The sequence below is a fragment of the Strix aluco genome, chromosome 1 (assembly GCF_031877795.1).
Source record: "Strix aluco isolate bStrAlu1 chromosome 1, bStrAlu1.hap1, whole genome shotgun sequence".
Lineage (NCBI taxonomy): Eukaryota > Metazoa > Chordata > Aves > Strigiformes > Strigidae > Strix > Strix aluco.
In genome coordinates, this window is record NC_133931.1 from 163,093,590 (window position 1) to 163,118,109 (window position 24,520).

The 24,520-nt window shown below is 41.9% G+C and overlaps 1 protein-coding gene across 6 annotated transcripts in view; it reads right to left on the reverse strand.

The window, feature by feature from the left end:
* The window catches only part of CDK13 (cyclin dependent kinase 13), a 49,735-nt gene extending 25,698 nt beyond the window's left edge, over positions 1-24,037 (reverse strand). For 5 of the 6 annotated variants that reach the window (XM_074843324.1, XM_074843318.1, XM_074843292.1 and 2 more), the window contains exons 1-5: positions 22,115-24,036; positions 11,076-11,681; positions 7,291-7,458; positions 6,877-7,016; positions 4,706-4,876 (exon numbers count right to left, since the gene is read on the reverse strand). In XM_074843324.1, the coding sequence (XP_074699425.1) occupies positions 4,706-4,876; positions 6,877-7,016; positions 7,291-7,458; positions 11,076-11,681; positions 22,115-23,337 (2,308 nt within the window). In that variant the 5' untranslated portion in view covers positions 23,338-24,036. Of the gene's footprint in view, positions 1-4,705; positions 4,877-6,876; positions 7,017-7,290; positions 7,459-11,075; positions 11,682-22,114 lie in introns of all 6 variants that reach the window. The other variant, XM_074843282.1, reaches the window with a different exon arrangement.
* Between the last annotated feature and the right edge of the window lie 483 nt (positions 24,038-24,520).

Genomic DNA, 24,520 nt, shown 5'->3' on the forward strand with positions numbered 1-24,520 from the left:
TACATTGTCACTCAATGTTAAGTTTTTATTTGATGACAGCGGGATTCTCCCATTGCAAGTTCAGTTGCATTCTCCTATTGAAACAAAGCCAACCCAAACTCCATGTACATGGAAACATGTTCTGAAATAGGGGTACCAGCCAAGGGAATGAGCCCTGGGAGTAAATACTGTCCTTGATTCATCACCCAACAAGTTTTTTGTTCAAGAAACCAAACAAAAAACTTAAAGCGAAGGAAAAGTAAACCAAACATATCAGAAATCTTTGATTAATAATCAGGAATTTTTCTTATTTTGCCATAACATGGATCAAATTGAAAAGCCACACAATTAGAATCTGTACTCATTCCAGACCAGAGTTCAGGACAGCACACACAAACAGGAAGCACCACTCAAGAAGTCATACTTTTCCCGATAACTTTGCTGTAGCATGAAAAACATCTGGGTAGGAATTTTCTAACTGCTATTTCGGGAGCAGCAAGACAAGCTGTAAATCATTAGAGATTTCTGAAATTCAGATCAGTTTGGTTTTACTCAACTTCCCAGGAAACCCAGATAAACCTAGCTATGATACAGGTAGAGAAGGAACCCTGTAGTGAAGTACTCTCTGATGAGAGATTGCTGTCACAGAATCCTTCTAAACCACAAGCTTTCAGACAAAGTACTCCTTGATGGCTGTGAGAAATTAACCTGCTACTCCTACTACAATGGACCACAGACTTGGTGTCCTTTTGACCGTGTACTACAGCACTGTCAAGATAAATAACGACTTCATGCCTAAAAAGGTTTGTTAATTTGTACTGCAGATCAATTAAAAATTTAATCTAAAGTAAATTTAGATCTTAAAATGAAGAACAGAAACATACATACACACATCATCCAAACAGATAATCCACACAATGCTAACCAGATCTTTTTTGTTAGTCTCCCATGCAAAGTTTTACACCCCCCCTCAGGTTAGCAATTAAAAAAGACTCTTCCAGTCAAAGGGAGGAAGAGGTGTCAGTCAGTACACCTACTGGTTTTACATCCACAGCAATAAAAGCCAGGCACTCTCCATGTGTTTAGTAAAGAGAGATCATGGCAGTCCCATAGCTAGACTGTTGAGCACTTGCAAACAGTTTCTAGCTGGTAAAGAGGCAACTGGGAACTGAAGGACCATCTCAGGTGACCAAAGAAAAGAGAGAGACACCCAAGTCATATAAATGAGAGACTCACTGAGAAAACAAACCAGAGCTGACAAGAGCCCAAAGGAAGAAGGACCTTTTTTCCAGTGATTAACTTCATAACTGATGAAGTGGCTCAACTAACTTAGCTTGAGAGGTATACAGATTTGAATATACCTAGGAAATAGCTCTTTGCTTTCAACTTCTGTTCTAAATCTTGTTTTCTTCAATTACTGTGGCACAGAGAACGTCTCACAAACTTTCTCAGACAAAAAAAACCACCACTAAGAGAAGATTAAGAGCTTCTGCAAAGTACAATCCTCCTGCTCTAAACTCTGCCCCAAAAGGACATAAACTGAAGTTCATGAACATGAACTCCAATTAATTTGAACTGCTATGAAGCAAACAAAAGGGAAAAGCAAAGGAAAGTTTGGTTGCCAGCAGACTTGGTCGTAAGCACCAGCAGTGTCAGGCTGCTTCTACTACTGTCAAAGACTGACACCCACAACTGCTCCTGCACTGTCTCACTAGAAGAGAATATTTTCAACAAAAATAAACAAAGTTCTGAGATTTTAGCAAAAAACTGAATGGAAACTATAGCTCATTGGTGTTATCAAGTCAAAGGAGGCTTTATGTTCCGAGAGCAGAGGAGGTTTTAAAAAAAGCGTGCTGGCCATACTGTTAAGTCAGCCGTTACACAGATACACACACAAGATGGAATACAAACCACAAGTCATGTGTTCCCATCCCCAAGCCTGTGTGTGTTCACCTATCTCTCTCTGAATGACAGGTAGGGGAGAAAAGCCTACATGAGAAACACACAAAATGGATATTCCTTCTCGCCACACCCAACATACACATTGTACCTGGCAGGACTGTGCCTCAGAACCGAGATGTTACACTAACAATTAGTAGTGAGTAATACCCTTCTCCAGCTTTATCACCAAGCATGTCTCGTACATAATGAAGACTGCAAAAGTAAAGACTTCAGACCTTCAGTATAGCAGACCCTTGTACCACACACTCAGCTGTGTATCTGTCCAACCTGTACAAACAGTTGTGGTGTCTGACGAGCTGTACTTCCACTGATGGAAATACCCTTGTAACATATGTGCAACACTGCTCTCATGTTAACATTTCTTTTTCTAATGGTTGGTTGAGAAACAATAAACCCAATCCTACCTACTAAAGATATTCCTATCGTCAAAATTACACCCTAAACTGGCCAGGATAAAACACAGATACACTTTTCTTCCACTTTCTTCAAAACGCTGTTGAAAATACAGACAAGTCAGATACTCAAAAGTTTGGAAGACATAGGATTATATCACTTATAAACATGTAGCACAGCTCAAAGTATCAGGACAAACCTGTACAAGCCAAGTCATTGCTGGTTTGCAGGCTAATGTTACTATCTTAAAAAGCATCCTTAAAACAAGTACTGTACAAAGTATGCCCAATATTTACACAAGCATCAGAAAACTAAATTCACTGCATTTTAAACTACTGAGATCCAACAAAAAAAAAACCTTAAGTGAGTAAGTAAATGAGTAATAGGTCAGGATATGATAGGTGTCCTTAGACACAAAATTAACTTTATTCATATTAACTAGAGGAACATGTGTTGCTAGAAGTGTTCTCATTCCCTACTTTTACAAATGGGGTATCAGCAGGGTTTTGTACAAGCTGTGTTTCAAAGCTAAGATAAGCATATAATATACGTTAAGCATAAGCATGTTCACCAGAGGGCAAAAGACTTTGCTTCTACTCTAAGCTCTGCCTGAGCAAGACATCACTACCACTTTTATAATGGTTCCTTTTTAAGCCAAGCAGCCTACTTTTGTGTTTGCAGTGGTTTACCATGAAAATGACCAAACTTCCGACTGCTTGCATTTGTTCCCTGCATAGACTACAATTTGGCCACAGTGTCTGAGCTATAAATCCCCATCTCACAATGAACTACTCATTAGAGAAATACAGAATGCCGTGCTTGGGAAAAAAAAAACCAAAACAACACACTTCCATATTTCCACAGACAAATCATAATAGCACAGTCTCGTTATCATGCTACTGCTTTCAAGAGACTATCAGAAACTAATTTTATTCTAGCATCTCCAGAGAAGCCCCTCCCTCTTGCAGATTTTCTGAAAAATTATTTTTTTAACACGCTGTTAAATAAGAACGAGAAATTAAATTGAAAGCAATATTAAAAGCACAAATACAGACTTTGACAAAAAAACCCTTTTGAAATTAATGAGACACAGTTTGAAGTACACCAAAAAAATTTACAATTCAATCCTAGACATGGCACCAAACAGAAAGGGAGAAAATTAACTAATGAGTCATTAAGTATTAAGTCAAGGCTCAGTGTGGTCTCATTAGCCAAGTGGGTTAGACCTAATTAAAACTCAGTACAAGATTCACATGAAAAGCCTAAACTGGCTGTTGGAGACTGTCAGGGTTCAGAGTGGGTGCTGACCACTGAACCTGCACATATTTAAACTTTTGCTAGATGCTTTCTACTTTTATAGACAATAAAAAACCCTGTCAGTGCTGTATACCCTTCAAGGTATTATACTTTCTAAAGATGGTAGAAAAAAACACAAACTAGTTCCTGCTTAATTTTGACAGCCATCTTCTGACTCATCACATCAGCTGGTGTTTCTGCTGGCTATGCAGTACATACAGCAGTTTGGACCCACTGGTGATGGACATGCTGTATAGAAACTCAGGAAGCACCACAGGTACCACATTCCAAACACCCTCCTCAGCCAAACCATGTATCAAACTGCCCACAAGACACTAAAGTACCCCAAAATGATAGGTTTATAAGACTTGAACCTAAAAGGAAATGGCCTCCAAAGACAAAATGACCACTCCAATATCAAAAGTACCAAGCAACAACACTGCATGATTTCTACTCTGCATGATTGATCTCTCATCTCTAGGCTAATGAGGCTACAGTAACTCAAACAAGCCAGGCTTAACACTGAAGGAACCAAGCATAAAGGTCTGCATGCCTTCTATTTGAGGAAAAACACCACCACCACACAAATACTGCTTTTTTTTTTTCATGTATCCTTCTTCTAGCCTTCAAGATACATATGCCCAATTATGAAAATAACTGAAGCACAATTCAAATAAAACCAAGGCCTACAATGAAAAACATCTCTTCAGCATTGAGCCTACTATACTTTAAATTATATGACAAATACTACAAGGAAAATAAAAGGCTAAAAAAGCTCACAATTAAGAGCTTCCTGTTGTTGGTGGGCTCCCTAATCCGTGAGTGTCAAGGAGTGAAACGTGTTCCTCTCCAGCAGAACTGGAATCAAGTAATAAGTTTTTTGTATCCCACAAAATATTTTCAGAAATGTTTCTATGAGCAAAAGACATAGCTGAGTTAAAGGATTTCTATTAGTAACTAAATAAAAATTAAACCCCCTTGTCAAGCATCATGATTTGCAAACATAGTCCAGTGTATCAGACTGCCCTACCAAGAACAGGACCAGAAAGGGCTACGCCCGTGTTAGTGTACTTACCTTTGTCCTTCTTGAAGTCCAAAGCATCTTCCTTATCTGTCACTATTTCCTTCATGTTGATAATGCTTTGGTGATTAAGCTGTCGAAGAATCTTAATCTCCCGAATAGCTGTAATTGGAAACCCTTCCTTTTCATTATCCAGACGTACTTTCTTTAGTGCCACCATTTCCCCTAAGACAAAATTTAAATAAAAAACATTAAGATTAGCAACCAAACTATGGGATTTAGTATTGAGTTTGCTCGTTTGCTTTCAAAACCTTTTCCATTTGTTATTATTTCTGAATGGATTAAACAGTATTTTGATGCTTGCACCAAATACCATGCTGAATGGAAACAGAATTAACCATTGTTGGGAAACAGTCACATGGAGAAGCAAAACTGTAAATAAGAATTATCAGCTACCCACTGTAAGGCCTGTCTTCTTCCTCCTGAGTAGCTCACTCACCTATGCCCTGATATTCCACACCAAGTCTGCCAATAAACCCCCATATGAAGAGTGATTATCAACAGCAGCTTTAGAGACAGAGGCCTATATCTGCTCTGGATTTCTTACTACTACATCACCACGGGTCAGAACACATATCTAGCCAGAAATACTACATAGTTCAAGATATAAGAAAGATTAGCAGAGAGTTCTCAAATACATCAGTATACTTTCTACAAGCAGAAGTGTCACTGCCATGTTAACAGTGAGGAGAAATTTTCCTTATTATTTTACTGCAGGCTGGGCTGGATAAAGCTGGACTCTGCAAAACAGCAGGAGCATGACCTACTCATGATGAAGGATATCTGAAGACTGTATGCCAGCTCAACCATTTTGTTCTTGGAAGTTTATTGCTGTGTCTGGGAAGTTTCTTGACAGCACAGATATATTTGTTAGCTCTAAAAACAACTTATCCTACACCCGTGTATATGATATACACACAGTAGATCACATTCCAGTATGACACAACATCCACTTGCTTTGAAAACCCATTGCACAGCTTGTTATAAGGCATCTCAAAGGCCATAACGCCACTCTTCACACAGGATTTGAATCCAAAGCTAATGGAAGGTGTACTATAACTGTAAGGACCTGTTAAAGATAGCCAGCGACAACTTCTACGGGAGGTTAAGAAATGACTGCCACACACAAATAACCTGAAGCTTGCCAAAGAAGCAATATGGTTACGATAAATGTGCAAAGAGCAGAATCCCAGGAGAGCAGCAAGAAGCTCCTAATGATGATTTGCAATGGTTCCCAAGGTAGAAGTAAAAAATAAAATCTGTGGCAGTTCAACTTAAGAACTAAAGTTTGCAAACTGAAACAAGCACAGGTGAAGAATGAAGAAGGAATTATAATTACACTGCTCATTTTCTGGAGATCAGAAAGAAGGAACTGAGGCTGGTATGTGATCCTGTGTGATTCACTTACTGCTGAAGCAGAAAATTATCCAGCATTCAAAGCATGCACAAATAAACCAGAAGGACAAGCAGCCACAGACTAATTGAACATAAAATGATCAAGCAACACACAGCACATACGAAGAACTGATTTCAGTGCATTATCTATTTAGAAGTAGTAACAACACTCATATCATAGTGGTGACTGCTTGCTCATCCGAGCAATCGTTTAACATGAAATTTAAAAATTATGTCACTGTTGTAAAGTCAGTTATACTGCAAGAAAAATACCCATTATGCAACACTTCAGGGCTGCGTTGCACAGAGGCACATTCTCTTCCTACTATCAGCTAATGACTGTTGGAGTACAAAGAAGAAAAATGGCTAAATCTCACCTATAGCTTCTTTCACCCTTACATGCCTTTACAAACTTCATTATCCTTTGTCAACCTGTCTAGGGTGCCATTTTGTTTTCCTACAGTATTTAACCTCTCTTCTTCACAAGCTCAACTGTGTGCAGTGTCAAAACGCAAGAAATAAAAATTAGAAATTAAGACTGCTCAGCTTGCTTTCATCCACAACTTTACAGATAAATTATTTTTCAAGGCAGCAAAAAAATAATTTCTGATTTAGACAAATGCTAGATTTAAAACTAAAGAAACCAACTACTAAAAACTTTCCAAACATTAGAGGGCAGAATACCAGAAATTTTTCTAAATGTAAAAACAAAACCAAAATAGCCTGTTTGCTTTGGAATTGCAGGATTACATTTACTTTTTTAAACTTACCCGTGTCTTTATCTCTGGCTTTGTAAACTTGCCCATAAGTGCCTTCACCAATAATACCAATGATATCAAATTTATCTACACAGCGCTTTCCCCAGTCTATTTCTTTTTCTTTTGTTTCACCATGTCGTGGTCCACATATTCTAGAAAACAACAAACACTTGTAAGAATACAGCTAATATACCTAAGGATTGTCTTAACTTTGAAAAAACCCTCAACATTAAATTTTTATGAGACATTGTTAGATAACTGGCTTACTAACATTAAGTGACAATAAACCACACAGTTTGAGTCAAGTCTCATAAATATCAAAAAAGTCAATAAAAGCAGAATTCTTTTGAAAATAATATATTTTAAAGAAACTATTATCACTTCTACTTGCTTCATAGGCTTTAGAAAAAAATATAATAAACATACTTTGGTCTTCTCTTGCTGTGTAACTGAACTGCTGGTTTCTTTTCTTCAGGACTTTTGGATAAGTCAGCTCCTCCAGGCAACTCAGGTGGAAGTGGCAAGTCTGCAAGCAGATGGCGAAGTTTCTTCTCTGCTTCTTTAACTGACTTCACTGAAAGATTCTCTCGCAAACTATTAAAAAGACACAATTTTACTAATAATTTGAACACAGTAGAATGATATTAACATACATAAAGAAAAACCTATTGAAATTATTTTTTTTAAATACATTTCAGGCTGTCGATGCACCAACATTCAAAATCTCTGCTCTTAGAATTTGCAGGACTGGGATTTGTGCTTTGCAAATGGCTCACAAATAGCTCTCTGGAAGATGCACACAGCTATTAAAATTCTACAGAAACTATGGAATCAGATCTTTCTGGTCAAAGCTGGGGTCAGATGACACAGCAAGCCTCGCCAGGCCAGACTTCTGCCACACAAGCTTCTTTTCAAGTTTATGGCCTAGATAGACTATTAAGAATATTTAGAGCTCAGGTGCTGCCAGACATCAGAAGTGTAGTGGTAAAAAGGGAAGACTGACTTCTCATATAAAAGAGAAGATTATCCTAATCCAGTTCTCTCTAAAGTTGGTCTCCAGAGGTAACGAGCTTCATGGTTACAGTAACGCTGCAGGGCATTACGAGGTAGTCCATGCCACCTCATTTACAGATTCCAATCTCATATGTACTCTGAAACACTCCAGATTCAACACGTTTCTAGTCATCAGCATACAAACCAAGTGGGAAAAAAAAATAAAATTAAAAAATGACTAAATGTTTTTTTTTGTCATGGATTACTGATATCTGACCATTTTTTAATCACCAGCCATAATCAGGTAACAGAAACCGACAGTCACTCTGTCCTGAGAAAAATCCCCCAAACACACATACAGCAATGTATTCCTTTAACAATTACTACAGACAATAGTTCTAGAGATGCTCTTCCCATTCTAATGGGGAAATTCTGCAAATATCATACATGCTGCAGGATTTCTTTTGTTAAACACATGGTTTCATTTTACCAGAATTCCCTTTAGTTTAGCTAGATTTGTGCAGCTACTGCATATCCAGCAATTTTAAAGCCACAACCATCTCTAAACTTTATATAATTACATAACCGTTTCTCCCACACAGGACTCTCATATAGTATTCTCTTTAAATTTCACACTTTATCATGGCATCAAGAAAACTTTCTGTCATGCTTTGAGGGGACATTTTCCAAGATTGCTGCATTTGCAAAAGAGCACTATTCTACTGTCAGCCTCCTTCTCTGGGAAGCTTTTCTGGAGGTTTTTCTGCAATTTCTTACCTACGTAGTTTCATAGATCAAGCAGGAACTTCTGTAAATAGATCTTGCTATCTTCCATCATGGAGAATGCATATATTCTTACATTAATTGTAATTAGCAATCTTTATATAGTTAAATAAAGCATTCCAGTGGTTTGCATATGTGTATGCTTCCCCATGAAAACAGAACACTTGAATGTCTTCTGCCACTACCTGAATTTAAAGCAGCACCTCAAAGCAGCATATACTGCCCTCATCACAGATATAATGGTTAACATGCTATAAAGAATAAACCACCTTCGGACAGTGCATGTAATCATCATGGTAAAGAAAAATTCTTAATTTTGACGTTCATATATTTGTATTTCTTTCACAATTTTGCCCCCAAACTTTCAATATTACAGAAAGCACAATATATGACATATTGTAGAACAGATTTTAAAAGTGGTACATGAAAACAGAGGCAGCCAAGAGCAGCCTTTTTTCCATGTCTGTTAAATCACACATCACTGACCATCAGAACAGTTTTCCCTTTCAGCTACCCTAGACAGCGGCTCTGCAACACTGCTGTTGCTTTACATAGGTTATTTGTTGGTTTATCAGATTCTTAGTGAACTTCACAACTGACACAGTTCTGCACAGCATCAAGCTTTCCTGGTTGGCACAATTTCCCCGTAGTAACTCTGAGCCCAAGGTAAATACCTTTGCCCTCCTCCCCTCTAAAAAACATTGATCATTTTTCTTTGATGACTTAAGCTTTATCACGACTTGTAATCACAACCATTCTGATCTGAAGTTTATAACATCCTATAGGCAAAACTAAGCATAGCATAAACAACATTCTATTAGTTCCCATTAATCTTTCTAATGCAGCTGTTTGCAAGCATTAGACTTTTTTTTTGAAAGAAGAATGAGCCCAGTGCTGACAGAACCATAGCTTAATTGTAGCTAGACTCCTCTAAGCTATACTTAAAAAAAGGTATTAGATTAAAAAATACTAATAATGAGAAGTAACTAGCCAGCTTCAAGATGAAATCTCATTTCATATTATTGCAATTAGCACTGCAACGCCTGTCATATTTAGTTAAACTAGTTAGCCTAGTTTTTAGTTAAAACAGTAAATCTTGCTCTCAAATAACAGTATCAGAAATCCTGTTTACCTAGAGAGTATGGTTTTGTCACAAATTTAAATTTAACTGTATATTTGCCACACAGATGTGATTCTGAACAACTGGAACGACACTTGCTACAGTGCTGAAGGGCAAGAAACAAAGATTTCTCTTCTAGTACTAAAAAAACATAAATCTGTCTGGTACCTTGTTAGGTTGTATTTATCTGCCAAAGCATCCTAATGTTTAACATAGCATTAAATTACTAGCAAACACAAGAGAAATGTTACATCTCCAGTTATAACTACTTTTACTAATCAAACGCACCACAGACTTCTCAAAGAACAAGAGAAGACAGGCTAGTTTCACAGATGTGGAATACAAATACAGTACTTCACAAGGTTTTAAATTTTCCTTTTACAGTTTGATTTTTTACAAAGATGTATCACACTTAAATTACTTATTACTTCAGTGCTGAGAAATTCTGGTTTACTTGCTGTGAGAAGTTGATTTCTTCTACACATGCAAGAGGCTTGTAACACCACAAGTGAAAACAAAATTAACTTTTCTCAACTTCATCACCAAACCAAAAGAAAAACAGTAAATTACAGCTCAACAGCACGGTCTCCCAATACAAATCACAGCACGTATTCTCTGTCAGGACTATGAAGAGACTTAATGTAGTCTAAACTCAGATGACACTTGGAATACAGACATGAGTTTCTTCATACAGACCAATTTTTACTCTTTAAAAAGTTAACACAAATGACAAGCCATGAACCTCACTTCCATTACACATACTCAAAATAATACTGGTCTCTTTATCTGGAGATAAATGATACTAAAATAACACACAGCTATAAAAACAACTGCCTTCCAAAGGAAGAGAATATTTATGTGAAACCCCAGCTAATTAAAGAATTTTCATATATTGCTACGGAATTTAACTTTTCCCTGGAAGTATGTACACGTTTGCACCGAACATGAAATCTTAAATCCTTGAATACATCCTTGCATTAGTCCCAAAGCTATTATCTACCAGCAATTTTAAATCTTCTCTTTAGAGTACCTTCTATTGAAAGATCCCTCCCAAACTAAATTCTTCTCTTTTCAAGAGCCAGTTAAATTATTCTTAAGATTAAATTCCTTCAGTTCACTCACAATCACCACATTAAACAGCTGAAGAGCAAGAACAAACTACCTAATGCATCAGCCTGATCTAGCAAATAGGTTTGTATTTATTTTCCAAAGGAAATAATAATGATAACAATAAAAAAAAAAAAAGAACAGACAATAACAACAATAATGAAAAGGAACAGACAACCCCAAAAAGCATATCTATGTCACAACTCACCTATCAGTTTCTTTATCTTCAGGCAGCGTGGGAGGCAAAGGCAAGGGTGGCAGTGTGGAGGTTGGTAGTGCAACAACTCGATCCTTCTCCTTGGCTACTACACTTGGTGTACTCGGTTTGCTTTTCTCTTTTACAGTGACCGTTGGCTGTTTTACAACAGTTAATTTATTCTCTTTTACTGCTGCAGGTTTTTGTTTAGTAATTTTGTCTGCAATTAAATTATTTTCCCCTTTTGTTTCGGGAAGTGAGACCTTTGCTTTTGCCTTGTCATTTTTCAAATTTGCACTGCTTGTAGGAGAAGGTGTATGCTCAGTTTTTATTTTCTTCAGGTCCTTTACATTGTTCACTTGAGGGGCACTTACAGCAGTGTCAGTGCTTCCCTTAGTAGGTGTTGAAGTATTAGAAGCTTTTGCACTGGCCTTGGCTGCCTCGGCAGCTCTTGCTTTTTTGTTTTTGTTCAGCTCAGCAGCCAGGCTACTCTTCAGAGTCAATGTACTAGGAGAAATACTTGAATGACGACTTCTGGATCTAGACAACCTGTGTCTGCTACGAGACCTCGAGTGCCTTGATGAATATGGACTTCTGCTTCGAGATTTTGCTGATCTCCTGTTTCAACAAAGTAGAGTTTTACCCAGTTAAAATTTAGTCTAGCTGCTTTCCCCCAGTGTATCTGCTTGTTGGACAGTTTTAAACCAACCATTATCACCATGCTTATAGTATAAACAAAAGTCTACAAAATAGGAAAGATCGTGCATTAGAAAAACATATCTATAGAGTTTGATTGATTAACTCTACACCTAAACAGGTTGTTAGAAAAAGTTAAAGCTTTCTTAGATGTAGTTTCTCCCATTAAAGAACTGCAAAATACATGAATACCTATAGGACAGATCTGCTCCTTTTTCCTCACTACTTAGAGATACTTTTCTCCTTTAAAGAAAATCTGATCCTATGCAACTTGTGCAAACACCTTTGCATATGCAGTATTTGAGAAAAATTCAGATGGCTACATGACCAGAATTCAACAAAATGAAATTACTGTTACAACATGACAAGAATCATCTAAACACAACACTGAAGCAGTAATTGTAGCAACGTCTTAAGTTTCACTTTCACAACTGTCATTAAAATGAGTTAGTTGAAAAAAAAAAATACTGAATACTAAAAGCTGCAATATAACCAACTGAAAGACAACAACAAATCTTAGCTTTTCTTTTTCAAAATTTAACTGTATACTTTTCCCCAAAAAACCACAAAAATACCCAATACTTGTTACAGCTACTGATAAGCAAATATAATTCACAAGTAGGCCTATGCTATGCCTGCATCAGAATATAGAGGCTAACAGGGAAAAAAAGAAAAAATGCAATCTAAGCCATCTGTGAAACCATAGAAGGAAAATTCAACCTAGAATGAGGGTGGGGACGGGGGTGGAAATCTTAACAGTTAGTAAAGCACTTTTACTGTGCAAACCCACCATTTAATATGAATTCTTTTTCATTCAATTTTTCCTAATTTGCCTAGTAGTAGTTTTGATTCAGTTCATTAAAAAGCAAAAGGGAAAAAATTTAATTGAGGTGAAGGGCATGGAACAAGTCAAGTAGCCTAATCCACTTATATCACACAGAAATGTTATGAAATAAATGAAATGTGGGGATTTTAATCCATTTTACCATACTTAGAATAGCAAGGGTATTCACCAGATTTACAAGTAATTTCTTGAAGTTTGATGGAAGTCTACTTTGCTTGAGTATACCACTTGAAGGGAGGAAAAAGCATAATAGGGATAAAAAAAAGCATTCATCAGCTGGACGAAGAAAAAAAGTATCAAGCAATAAAAAAATAAGACTTCTTGGAGATACAAGAATTTCAGAGTTCAAAAGATAGCACCAGTGTATGGAGGCTGCCAAAACAACCAAACAAAACCTCCACAAAACCAACCAAACCAACCAACCCAAACAAAACTAAACAGCCAACTACAATCATTATGGCCAGGACTATCCACCCCTATGTCAAGTTTAATTTTAGTAACAATTAAATTAATTCAGTTTTAATTACCAACACCAGAAATTACATTTCAATGCTTCAGCTAAACAAATATTTAATATAGTACAATAACATTTCTCTTTTGTGTGCAATATTTCCTAATTTTTAAATCTACATTTTTCCTGCATTGTAAAAAGAACTCTTTTCAGTCTTCTTTCTAAAGCAACATAAAAAGTCTTTGAGATAGATCAAGTTTCCATAGAAGTGACAAAAACAATGCGTAGGCATGCACGCTGTATACTACAGCACAAGCTTCGAAATTCTATAGGTAAAACTGAAATTGATCCAAATGGCTAGAGACCCTTGAAAGTAAATAAAATAAAATAAAACCACAGATTAGGACAACTCTTTGAAACTACACAATTCAATTCTATGCCAGGAAGCAGGTTTTGTAGAATTTTCTGGCACAGCAGAATAACAATGACAGATGGTAATAATAATAACAACAATAACTACAACAATAATAATAATGGAAGTTTTTTACACCTTAAGGGGAAAAAAAGCTCCACAATTCTATTCTCTGAATTTTCAAGCAAAACGTAAGGTTTTGGTTCACTTCAGTAAAGAGACATTAATGTCCATTAAAAACCAAATAAAAACATAATATTGGTCAGAAAACATTTCCCTTGAAAACTCGCTTCTGCTTCATTATGAATTATGTTGCTGAAGTTATTTTGCTCATTATTGCTTCGGAAATCTAAGTACTAAATCCCACAGAAGATTTTCAGAGGCTTGGTCAAATTAGAGTAAAAGTTAAAAAGTACAAAACCCCAAAGATGGGATAGTAGGAAAAAAAATGAGGGCTGAGACTATCCAAACAATACATACACTAGGCCAGAGCTCTCCTCACACTGTTATCTCACTTTCTGAGGGGAATTATTAGCTCAAGCAGAGGTATACCGTTACAGATCCGCACCAGCTGCAGGATCAGCATAATTATATTACTCCAGCATCAAAACCAAGCTAATAAGACCCATTTGTCTTAAGCTGACTTCTATAAATGGCGCATCATTTGCAAGCATGTCACTGACCTGCCTTGGAAAACATTTGCCTGCATCTCTTGTTCCTAGATCAGCTATTGGAAACTGGCACTCGCTCCAGTTACCTGTAGAACACAACCTCCACTCCAAGGACCTCATTGCAACCTGCACTAAGGTTACAACCTGCCCTAAAGGTCTCAAAATCAGTTACATTTCTTTCATAAGTACAATTTCTGGTTGGTTTGGGTTTGGGGGTTTTGTTTCTTTGTTTGTTTTGAAAGAAACTAAAGAAAGTATGTCACAAACAGAAATATGGATGTAATTCCACATGCACTTGAAAAGAGAAGTGGCAGCTTAAGACACTACAGTTGCTGAGACACCACGCCTGATCATAAGACTGTTTCTGTTCCACTTTGGTTCAAAGTAAAACAGGCTCATTTAGATCACTATAAAGGATGAAATGAGAAAATCTGCTCAAATTAGTGACTACTAATGCTCACTTATCACCTACCATAACTTTGTGGGGAAGAGGCAGTTTTGAAAAGCTGCGGCAAAAACAACCTAGATCTTTACCCTTTCTTCAAAAACAAACATGTAAGGAAGCCAAGTATTGACAGTGGATCGATATACATATTTCACCAACCTTAGTCACGAGTTTGGGATGTGAATGTGCATTTGTGCAAGCTCAGCAAAAAACCCCAACCATTCTCCATCCCAGGTTCCACACCCCAAACAACAATAGGATAACTTTCTCATGTCAGAATTGCATCATGTGGGAGACAGCAAATACACATGCACACCAATATTTAAGTTTCAGTTCCAGTACATACTACAGCCCTTAACAGCAGATCAAAGTGATAGTAGCCTAGTTATGAAATATGTTGACTGAGTATAATCGCTGCACTGGTTTAATTTTTCCAAAAGTTTTTCATTATTTAATTTTACGACAGCACAAAAATTTATGTTGCATTACATAGTGCACGTCTGGGCTAATAATAAACTAGAACTTCCTTTGATGTCTGAAAGACCTTTGCAAGAATCCCTTGCTGTACCTTGTCCACTGGGCTAGACCCAAGAGAGTTAGAGCAAAAACATTAACACTTTCAATTAAACAGACATATGCTGAATCTTAAGCAAAAGGCAGCTTTGTTAAAGTGCTAGTTATTCAAATTACAGTGACAAAATCCGCTGGTTTTATAACCCTAATGATATTTTCAAATATTCAACTATCACTTTCTTTCATCAGTGTTAGTTCAAAAGTCCCAGGAGAACCTTCCAGGCTAGACAAAACTTATGTACAAGTTATGCACAAAAATGGCACAAAACCAAAACTATGGACATTTACAAGCTTTCCCTCAAGAGCATATACAGAACTCAGAGTGGAGAAATATTGCCTTATATACATAATAAAACCAGCCAATTCACTCTGCTCAGAGCTAACACTCATTTGACATAAAAGATGATGTCACAGCAGCACAGAAATGGGCTCAGACAATAGCCAGTGTCTGCCATTTAACAGGACACTGACATTTTATTGGGACACTGAAAAAACACCAGGAGAAAATATATCTGAAACATACAGTACTCTCTACAATTCAGATTTTTATTAAATGTGCATGCATGCATGCATACGCACACATATAAAACACCTTATCTGATGCTCAGTTATCACCAACTATTTTGTCTTCAGTTAGAAGTCTGTTTTTAACACAGCAAACAGCAACAAAAGAACAGCAGCTACAACTGCAGAGAACTGCATTGTAAACAGCAAACAAATCCAACTAAACAATCCAAACGCTTTTTCCCAAGCCCGGCGAGATGAGGAAGTGTACTAAACCTAAGGGCCACAGCCCCATCTCCCAAACCAAAAGCAGCAGCAGCATCTGCTTGTAACACCCATGGGGAGAGACTACTAAGAAGCCACTTGTTCAGGTATGTTTCCTCTGATGCTTCCTCCTATTTGCACCCAGAAGTTCTGCTTAGCCATTAACGGTCCTCTCTGAGCATCTTCAATTCACTTCACACAGGTCTATATCCCTACAGAGAGGATAACTGCCAGACTTCAGGACATTCATAAAACCACTTCCAAACCATTGACAGATTTCAATATGTTTTTATATGCAGAGGGGAAAAAGGAAAAAAAAACAAAAACAAAAAACAACTGATTTGCCTAAAAATCATAACTATCAGTAGGATTGGTCTGCATTAGAACTAACAAGTTCTAAAGCTGCTTTTTTTCTTCCCCAGAGGCATGCAACAAAGGAGACTAGGAGCACAACCAGATTATCTGCAAAGGGAAATTGAAGTAATTACATAATGTTATGTGTAGCTATAAAATAAAACCAGAAAAAAAGTTCAAGACATTATCTACAAAACATACATGAGAAAAGGCAGATTTAAAGAAACTGCTAGAGGAAGAAAGCACTAGTAAGGAAGTCACCCCAAAACCAAACTCATCACTGCTTTCCTCTGTTTTTCAGAGCAACAAAAAGAATGCCGTTTTTTCCACCTCTAAGAAATAATTATAAAAAATAATCTTGGTATCACAGTTTTTTCTTTTTAATATTTTTTGCCTAGCACCCTAGATTCCATAAAACAAACCACTGTTCATTTTTAATCTGCTTAATTAATACAATGTACTTACTGTATAAAAAAACCTAAAGATATCAAAGTGTTACAAAGTGTTATCAAAGTTACAAGTTTCAAAACTCTTACAATGTTCCTCCTTGTCACAAGGCAACAGTCTATCGCACTTCTATTGCACATGGTAACTTAATTACCAAACAGTAGATTTATTCTTGAATTAAAAAAAAAGTCTACTGATGTAGTATCACTTATATTCTCAAGCACAGAATGAAAGAATTCCAAACAGTAACTTACAACTCAAAAAGTGCTGTATTTTACTATATTGATATTTGAAAGCACAGAGGAAAGAAAAATAACAGTGTTACATATGTCAGATTTCCAGAAATACAGGTCTCATTCAGCTCACTTGTTTTTTCTTGCCATGTTACTTTTCTAGGTGCTTCTTTCTTTCCCATTCCAATCCTCCCTTTATTTTAATACAAAAAAAGTATTACATTTTATTGACAAATCAGAACAGTCATGTGTTATCTTCTCATGTTTGTAAACTTGAAAACCTCTTTTCTTCTTAACCGCTTTAAGAGCGGGCTAAATCCAACATGCTAGTAGCCAGCTACGTGCGTTACCTAAGCACAAACAATATTTTACTTGGAATATATCAGGGTCTACGGAGTTGAACACGGGAACCGAATCTGTCAGTAACTTTTGTAAAGACATAGCACAAAGGGATTCATGAGAATAAGAGTGGAAAAACAAGAAACCAGACGGCAGGAGGTTAAAACACCCAGTGTGACCCAGCTCTTTCATTAACTACGGGTGAACGCTGCACTACTGACTAAGCACTGCCATCTTCCCCTGCATGGTAAGGTCATACTGTATTTGAAAACGGAGACCTAAATTTAATCAATTGGCTTCACCGCAGATCTTCCAAGACATTTATAATCTCTCAGTAACGCAAACCACCTTGACAAAACATTCTAGTTCATAGTATAGCTCTTCCACATTGCACTAGCAGGCAAACGTATAATTCATTTCTTTAAGCCGTAACAGTAATAATAGTGCTCTCTCACTTGATGCCTTATTAATTAACTTTATTTATTTCCTCTAGCCCCTAGTTCAAGGTTATATTCTAAGCAGCTCTGCAACCAACCACCTACTCAGCTGCTTTGTGCATGAAGACTACATAACTTGCCTGACTCAAACTGTAAACCTTTAAAAAGGTCTCCAATACATATAGCATAGGAATACTGAAAAATCCTGAACATGAGTTTTATTTGTTTCTTAAATCTGCTTTACAACCCTGTATTTTCAGATGAGAACTCTGCCTACAGAGAAACCAACCAGCAAAAAGTCAACTCAAATGCCATGTTCTAAACACATTAAAAGTCAAATTTTTCAAATTATGTCCCTTTCCACAATAAGGAGAGAAGCAGCGCAATGAGGAAAAGGAAAGGCACATCAACATGGCGGGCTGGGCAAAAGGCAAAGTCCACTGCCGAGTAACAAACCAAATCTTAATAAATGGAGAATATGTACTAGAGTGAGAGCCTCAATACGCACTGGGAAAATTAGTTATTCCAAACAGTGAAAACCTACATTTTAAATTCTGCAAAATACTGTTTTACTAAACAAGATTAGAGAGCTTTATGTAAAAAAATCTATTTTTGCCAAACAAGGGGAAAAAATGTCTGAAAATCTCTCCTACTCCTTTAAGTCCAAACGTAGCAGAATTACTGGATTCAAAGATATTTTTGTATCTGTATATGAAACCATGTCTTCTCCATGAAGTAGGCATTTACTAACTGAATATGTATTTTACCATTTTCCCCTCTGCTTGTTTTGGTTTTGCACATAAATGATCCATATTTTGCAAAGCCTCACTACTACAGACTAGCTACAGCTAGAGAATGAGATGGGTCTACAGTACCAGTAAGAAATCTTCTATTTTTCCTATAAGCAACATCCACGCACACAGTAGTACTATGGTAGTAGTGCCCCACCCACTTACTTTTATCTAGGCAGATGGGTAGGTGTATCCAAATTTGGAAAAATGTGATTACTCATCTATATAGCTAACTGAATTAAATGTGTGATCACATAGCATATGACCTGACTGAAGTTATGAAAAATAGTTCTTCCCTTCCTACAATTTCATCCTAAACTAGTTTCCAAAGAGAGACGCTGTCTGCTTATTTTGTCAACCATAGGGTTTTCTCCCCCCCCCCCTCCCCTTTTTCTTGCGGATTTTTTTAAAAATCCATTCAGCTTATCAGTAAATAATACTTCATACTTTTGGTATTATGAAATAATTTCCATTTTGAAAAAGTGCATGTGCTACTTTAGAACAGCTGTGCTACTATCCACAAGAAAATATAGTAATAAAATTCACCAGCAGCAAGTAAAGACGTTTTGTCCAACAAATGGAAACAGCTCAAACAATCAGTTTGCCCAAAACACAGACGTTTACTGCTATTATAATGGAAAACGCAATTAGTCTACCATTCAAATACAATTTTCCAAGTGTGGAAAGCTTATCTAATGTCTTTGCTTCTTTTCAGAACCTGCCTCCAGGCAACATCACCGAAAGACAGCAGTCAGAGTTACTACTGCAATTCAAAACTCTTCAGCAACTGCGCTGCTGCTTGAGAACACCAGGGATTCAACTGAGCAAAGCTGATTTCACTTGTTTCTCTTCAACTGTTTACTAGAAGTTTCTCCCTAAGCAGCTCAAAGTCCTAGATGAAAAAATCAGCACTCTAAGACACATGAGCTTTCCAAGCGTGCTAGAACCACTTTGTTCTCATTTTCTACATACCAAATTAACTAGACAATTTTATGTAACATCACAGAAGACACATGTATGAGATCTAGAATGAAAAGAGCAAAAAGACTTGCAGCCTGGAATGCTCAGTCACATATGAAGTTCTTACTGTCTTGACACCATTACAGCTGGATACAAGCCCAGAATTAAGTCTTTAAATCATTCAGATGAAGAAGACAGGTGCTGCAAGAAGCTGTTGCCTTCATGAAACCATAATATTCTATCAAGTCTAAGGCCACTATACTATTATCTAAACAGCACAGCAAAAATTTTCAGCGTTTTGGGCACAATACCACAGACTCAAGCAAAAGAGTGATCATGGCACAGTTTTCAATGGCTAAAACAATCGTATAAATACCTTCCATCTTTGTTTCCCCACCGCAACACACATAATGCACAATGGCTGTATGGAAGCAAAGAAACTCCAACTTCCATTTCTCCACACCAGGCAAACATTAGGAACAACTGACCTTACCTTCACACTTTTGGTTTCTTTCGTTTTCTGTGAAAATGACATTTTTACAACGAATGCTGCATTAGGACAGACCAACCTTGCTTTCTACATACCAGCAACCTCCTCTTTCCACTCGGCCATTCCAATCCCCTCTCCAGTAAACCTGACAATCTGCATTTGTTAGCAATGTAATTTATCTGTAGGCAGTTAAAGATGGAATGCAAATTACAGTTTAGCTGGAGGAAGGCAGGCATGAAGTCACAAAGCTAACTCCTAGGAACAGATCTGCAGCTCAAATGGAAGATTTACACACTTACTACGGAAACAATACAAAAATCAGGAGATTTTAACTCTCGTGCTTCAAATCACAGGCCTGCTACCAACAGAAGCAAGAAACACAACACTCCTACAAAACTTTGTTCTGTAACTGTCTCCCATACAACATCTCCTGTACTTTCTACTACAGCCCTATCAGTCAGTGCATGACAGGATCCTAAACTAACTCGACCATCAATCTAATACAGCCATTTGTAAGTGCAAACCTAGCGTACATATTTTTGTTCGTCATTATCAGCTTTCTTATTCAAGGATATAAGCACCTGCAGAAATCCTCTGATTTCTAGAGTGTTTAAGTCAAACTCTGCACATAATATTCCTGCTGTTCTATTATTCAAATAATCTCCAAAGAGTATCCTTAACCACTTGTAACAGGCTCTCGCGGAGCGACAACGACGTGCTGGTTTTCAGAGCACTCACAGTGTTTTCTGCTTGAAAGACCCTATTGTTTACAAAATTATTCCACACAACCATACCTTAAAACAATCGCTGTTTTTTTGCCAAAGGCACCTTTGTTCTATCCCTCTGAGCAAAGTAGGACACAGCTTTGTTACTTTGCTCTTTAACCAGCATTCGATGCACACCCAGGACAGCAGACTCTACCAACAGCCCGCAGGAATGGCTTCAGCATCCTCACTGGACACACTGTGGGACAGCCCAAACGGTACCCCACGCGAAGTGCTCATCAGAAACACCAGAGAACAGTCCTCAGAAAACCCACCAGGTAATGCCTTGCGCCCCAAATTCCTGCCAGTGGTATGGCAAATCACCTGACATTTCAAATTGAAGTCCAGATGTGAATTTAAGTAAGCCTATAAACAATGAGGCAACAGCAAGATTCCAATATGGGAAATAAAAACCTTCAGTTATAAATACATACTAAGCAAATCCTTTAAATTCCCAGTGGTTTTGCCACAAGTTCGAGTATTTTGAAGAGCTTTAGTTCCGCACCATGGTTTGTATCTGATTAGAGAGGTACAGCCCATATTTCATCTCCATATAAAATTCAAAGAGTCACAGCAACGCTGACCATTACATTCAGAGTTCCCGCTAGCAGTAAGAAAATGATTTGCAAGCACACATGAAATACACAGACGTAGGTAACCTTGCTGGGAAAAGAGCTTACGTACGTTTTCATAGGTCGTGTAAAGCACGAAAGACAATTTAACAAAGCTCAACGTTGGCTCCTTTCCCTAGCAAAATGGAAAGCCTAAGTCTTTCTAAAGACCTCTAAAAAGAACAAGAAACGCTTGTAACACGAATTGCTTGTCAGGTTGTTTGCTCTTTAGATTAGCAGGAATTAAACCGAACACAAATATATTTAGCACGCATCCTTTAGTATAGGGAACGGGATACACAGAAATGGACCCGAGAATCTCTGCCCTTTGTAAGCAAAGATTTCGAAATTAAAACTGGTCCTTCAGCAAACCTGTCCTCTGAGAAGCATCTTCACTCAATCCCTCTCACCTGAAAATGTTCTCATGCCCTTTAATACTTAAAAAGCCTTTTTCCAGCTAGGTGGTCTCCCACGGAGAGAAACTAGCTGCACGAGTGTTACAGACATCCGCGTCTCCCCGAGACCGGACAGGAAGATCTTTGTACGTGTCCCGCTCCCCTTCCCCCCAGCCCAGCTTTCTGGCAGCCAGAGGGAGGGGTTTTGTTGCTAGATGCAGCCTCTCTGGCCAGCCCTCCAGCCCAGCCCCAGCCGCGACTCCCCTCCTCCACACACCGAGCCCCCCGTCGCCCGGTCCCGGCCCTCCCTCCGCCCCCCCCCGCCCGGTCCCGGCCCTCCCTCCGCCCCCCCCCCCGGGCCCAGACTCACCGGATAACGGGGCTGTAGGGGCTCCGCGACCGGCGCCAACTGCTGTAGGGGCTGGGCGACACATCCCCGCCGCGCTCATAGGAGCTGTGCCGGCTGTAGCTGGGGGAGCGGCGGCGGCTGTAGGGGCTGAGGGGCGAGCGGCCGCCCACCGGGCTGAGCGACTTGCGGCTCCGCTGGCTCTGCGAGGAGCGGTGCAGCGGGGGGCTGTCGTCCCGGCCGGGGCTGGGGGACGAGCGCTGCCGCCGGTAGGCCTTGGGCTCGGGCTTGTCGTCTCGGTAGGCCTTCGGCGGGTCCTTGTAAGCCGACGGCGGCTCCTTGGCCGCTTTAGTCCGGCTCCGGTGCGCTTTGCTCTCCCGCTCTTTCCTGCCGCTGCCGGGCGAGGCGAGGGAGCCCTTCCTGCGGCCGTCGCTGCCGCCGCCGCCGCCGCTCTTGAGTCCCTCCCGGTCCTGGCCCCCGGTGTGATTGTGGCGGCTGCGGGACTTGGAGGAGGACGAGGAGGCCTCGGGTCCCCCGCGGCCCGCCGACGCCCCCTCCTGCTGCGCCTTCTCCTCCCCCCGCCGGCGGTGCTCCCGGTGCCGCTCCTTGGAGCGGCCGCTGCTGCCGCGGTGCTCCCGGCGGGACCGGCCGCTCCGCTCCGCCTCGCCCCTCTGGCGCTGGGTCCCGCCGCCGCCGCCGCCGCCTGAGGAGGAGGCCGGGCTCCCCCCGCCGCTGCCCGCACCGCCGCCGGCCGCGCCGCTGCCGCCCACCAGCCCCTCGGACTGGGAGCTCACGTCGTCGTACTCCTCCACCAGCGTGCTCAGCCCCCCGCTACCGCGCCGCTTCTCCGCCTCCTGGGTCCCGCCGCCGCCGCCGCCGCCCCCGCGGCCCCGCCGCCGCTTGTGCCGGGAGCCCGAGCGCCGCTTGCCCCGCGGCCGCTTCCGCTCCCCCCCGTCCCCGCAGCAGGAGGAGGCGCCGGTGGCCGCCAGGAAGAGCAGGGACTGCGGCGGCAGCGGCGGCTGCAGGAGCGGGGGCTGCAGGAGGGGCGGCTGCAGGAGCGGGAAGAGCAGCGGGTGAGGGGCCGGCGGCGGGGGGGGAGGCTGCGGCTGGGCCGCGAAGCGCTTCCGTCTCCGGTGATGCAGCCGCTTCTTGTCGGCCGCCGCCTCCACCGCCGAGCTGCCGCCGCCGCTCCCCCAGCCCCGGCTTCCCCCGCTCCCGCCGGCCGCCGCGTCCGAGGTGCTCGGCATCGAGCTCACTCACGGCCGAGGACGAGAACGCGGCCTAGGGAATCCGCCGCCGCCCTCAGGGCGCTGCCGGCGCCATGGAGACCCGGCGCCGCGCAGACACACGGGGACACCCGCCGGCCGGCACCGGGGCCTCGCTCGCTCGCTCGCTCGCTTCCCCGGCCGGCTGCCGGGGCCCGGCCCGCCTCGCAGCCCGCCCGGCCGCGCCGCCTCACGTGGGGCCGCGCCGCCACATACGGGGCCGGGCCGGGGCCGGGGTCGGGGCCGCCGCCGGCGTTGGGGGCGGGCGCTGGGGCCGGCGCGGCGGGAGCCTCCCGCGGGCCCGGCGCGGCCTCCCGTAACGCGGAAGTGTCTCCTGGCGGCGGCCTCCTCACTCCATCCCGGGCCGCGGCTGCCTCGTCCGGCGCCGGGCGGCGCTGCGCAGGGAGGGGGGGGCGGGGTGCGGCCGCCGGGCGCGGGCTGCGGGGCCGCCGCCTCCTCCCTCACCCGCTCCCCGGCCGGGCGGCGGGGTCAGGCCGTGGCCGGGCCGCCTCCGGGCGGGGTTGTCCGGGGCGGCGCGCGGCCCTGCGCTGGCCCCCAGCCCCGCTTACCCTGCCCGGTGGCTCCCAGCTGCCCGGTCCCGAGTCGCCGGCAGCGCTGGCGCGGCCTCCGCGCGGCGCGCGGGTGACACACGCATACACACGCACCGGGGACACGGCCCGGCGGCGCGCGGCGCATGCGCGGAGCCGGCGGCGGAGCGGGGGGGGGCGCCGCGCCCCGCCAATCGCGCGCGGCACCGCCGCCCTCGCCCGCATGCCCGGGGCCGGCACAGACACCCCGTTCTCGCGAGAACTCGCCGCTCTCCCCCTCCCCGCCCCGCCCGGGCGCCTCTCGCGAGATCTCGCCGCTCGCCAGATCCGCGCCGCGCTCGCCCGCGGGCGGAGGGAGGGGGCGGCGCTTCCGGGCGTGGGGTCAGCGATCGCTTCCGGCTCCGGGGGGCGGCGCGGGCAGCGGGGGCCTGATCCGGGGCTGCCCCTCCCCCCCCCCCCCCGCAATCCCATCCCGGGGCTTCTCGCTCTCGGAGCCGGAGCGGCGGGACGGCCCGGGCAGCAGGCGGCCTTCCCCGCTGAGGGACCGGGGGTCTCGGGGTGCTCCTCTCCGGGGTACCGGGGAGGGCGGCCTGAGGGCTCCCCCCCCGCCGCAGTGC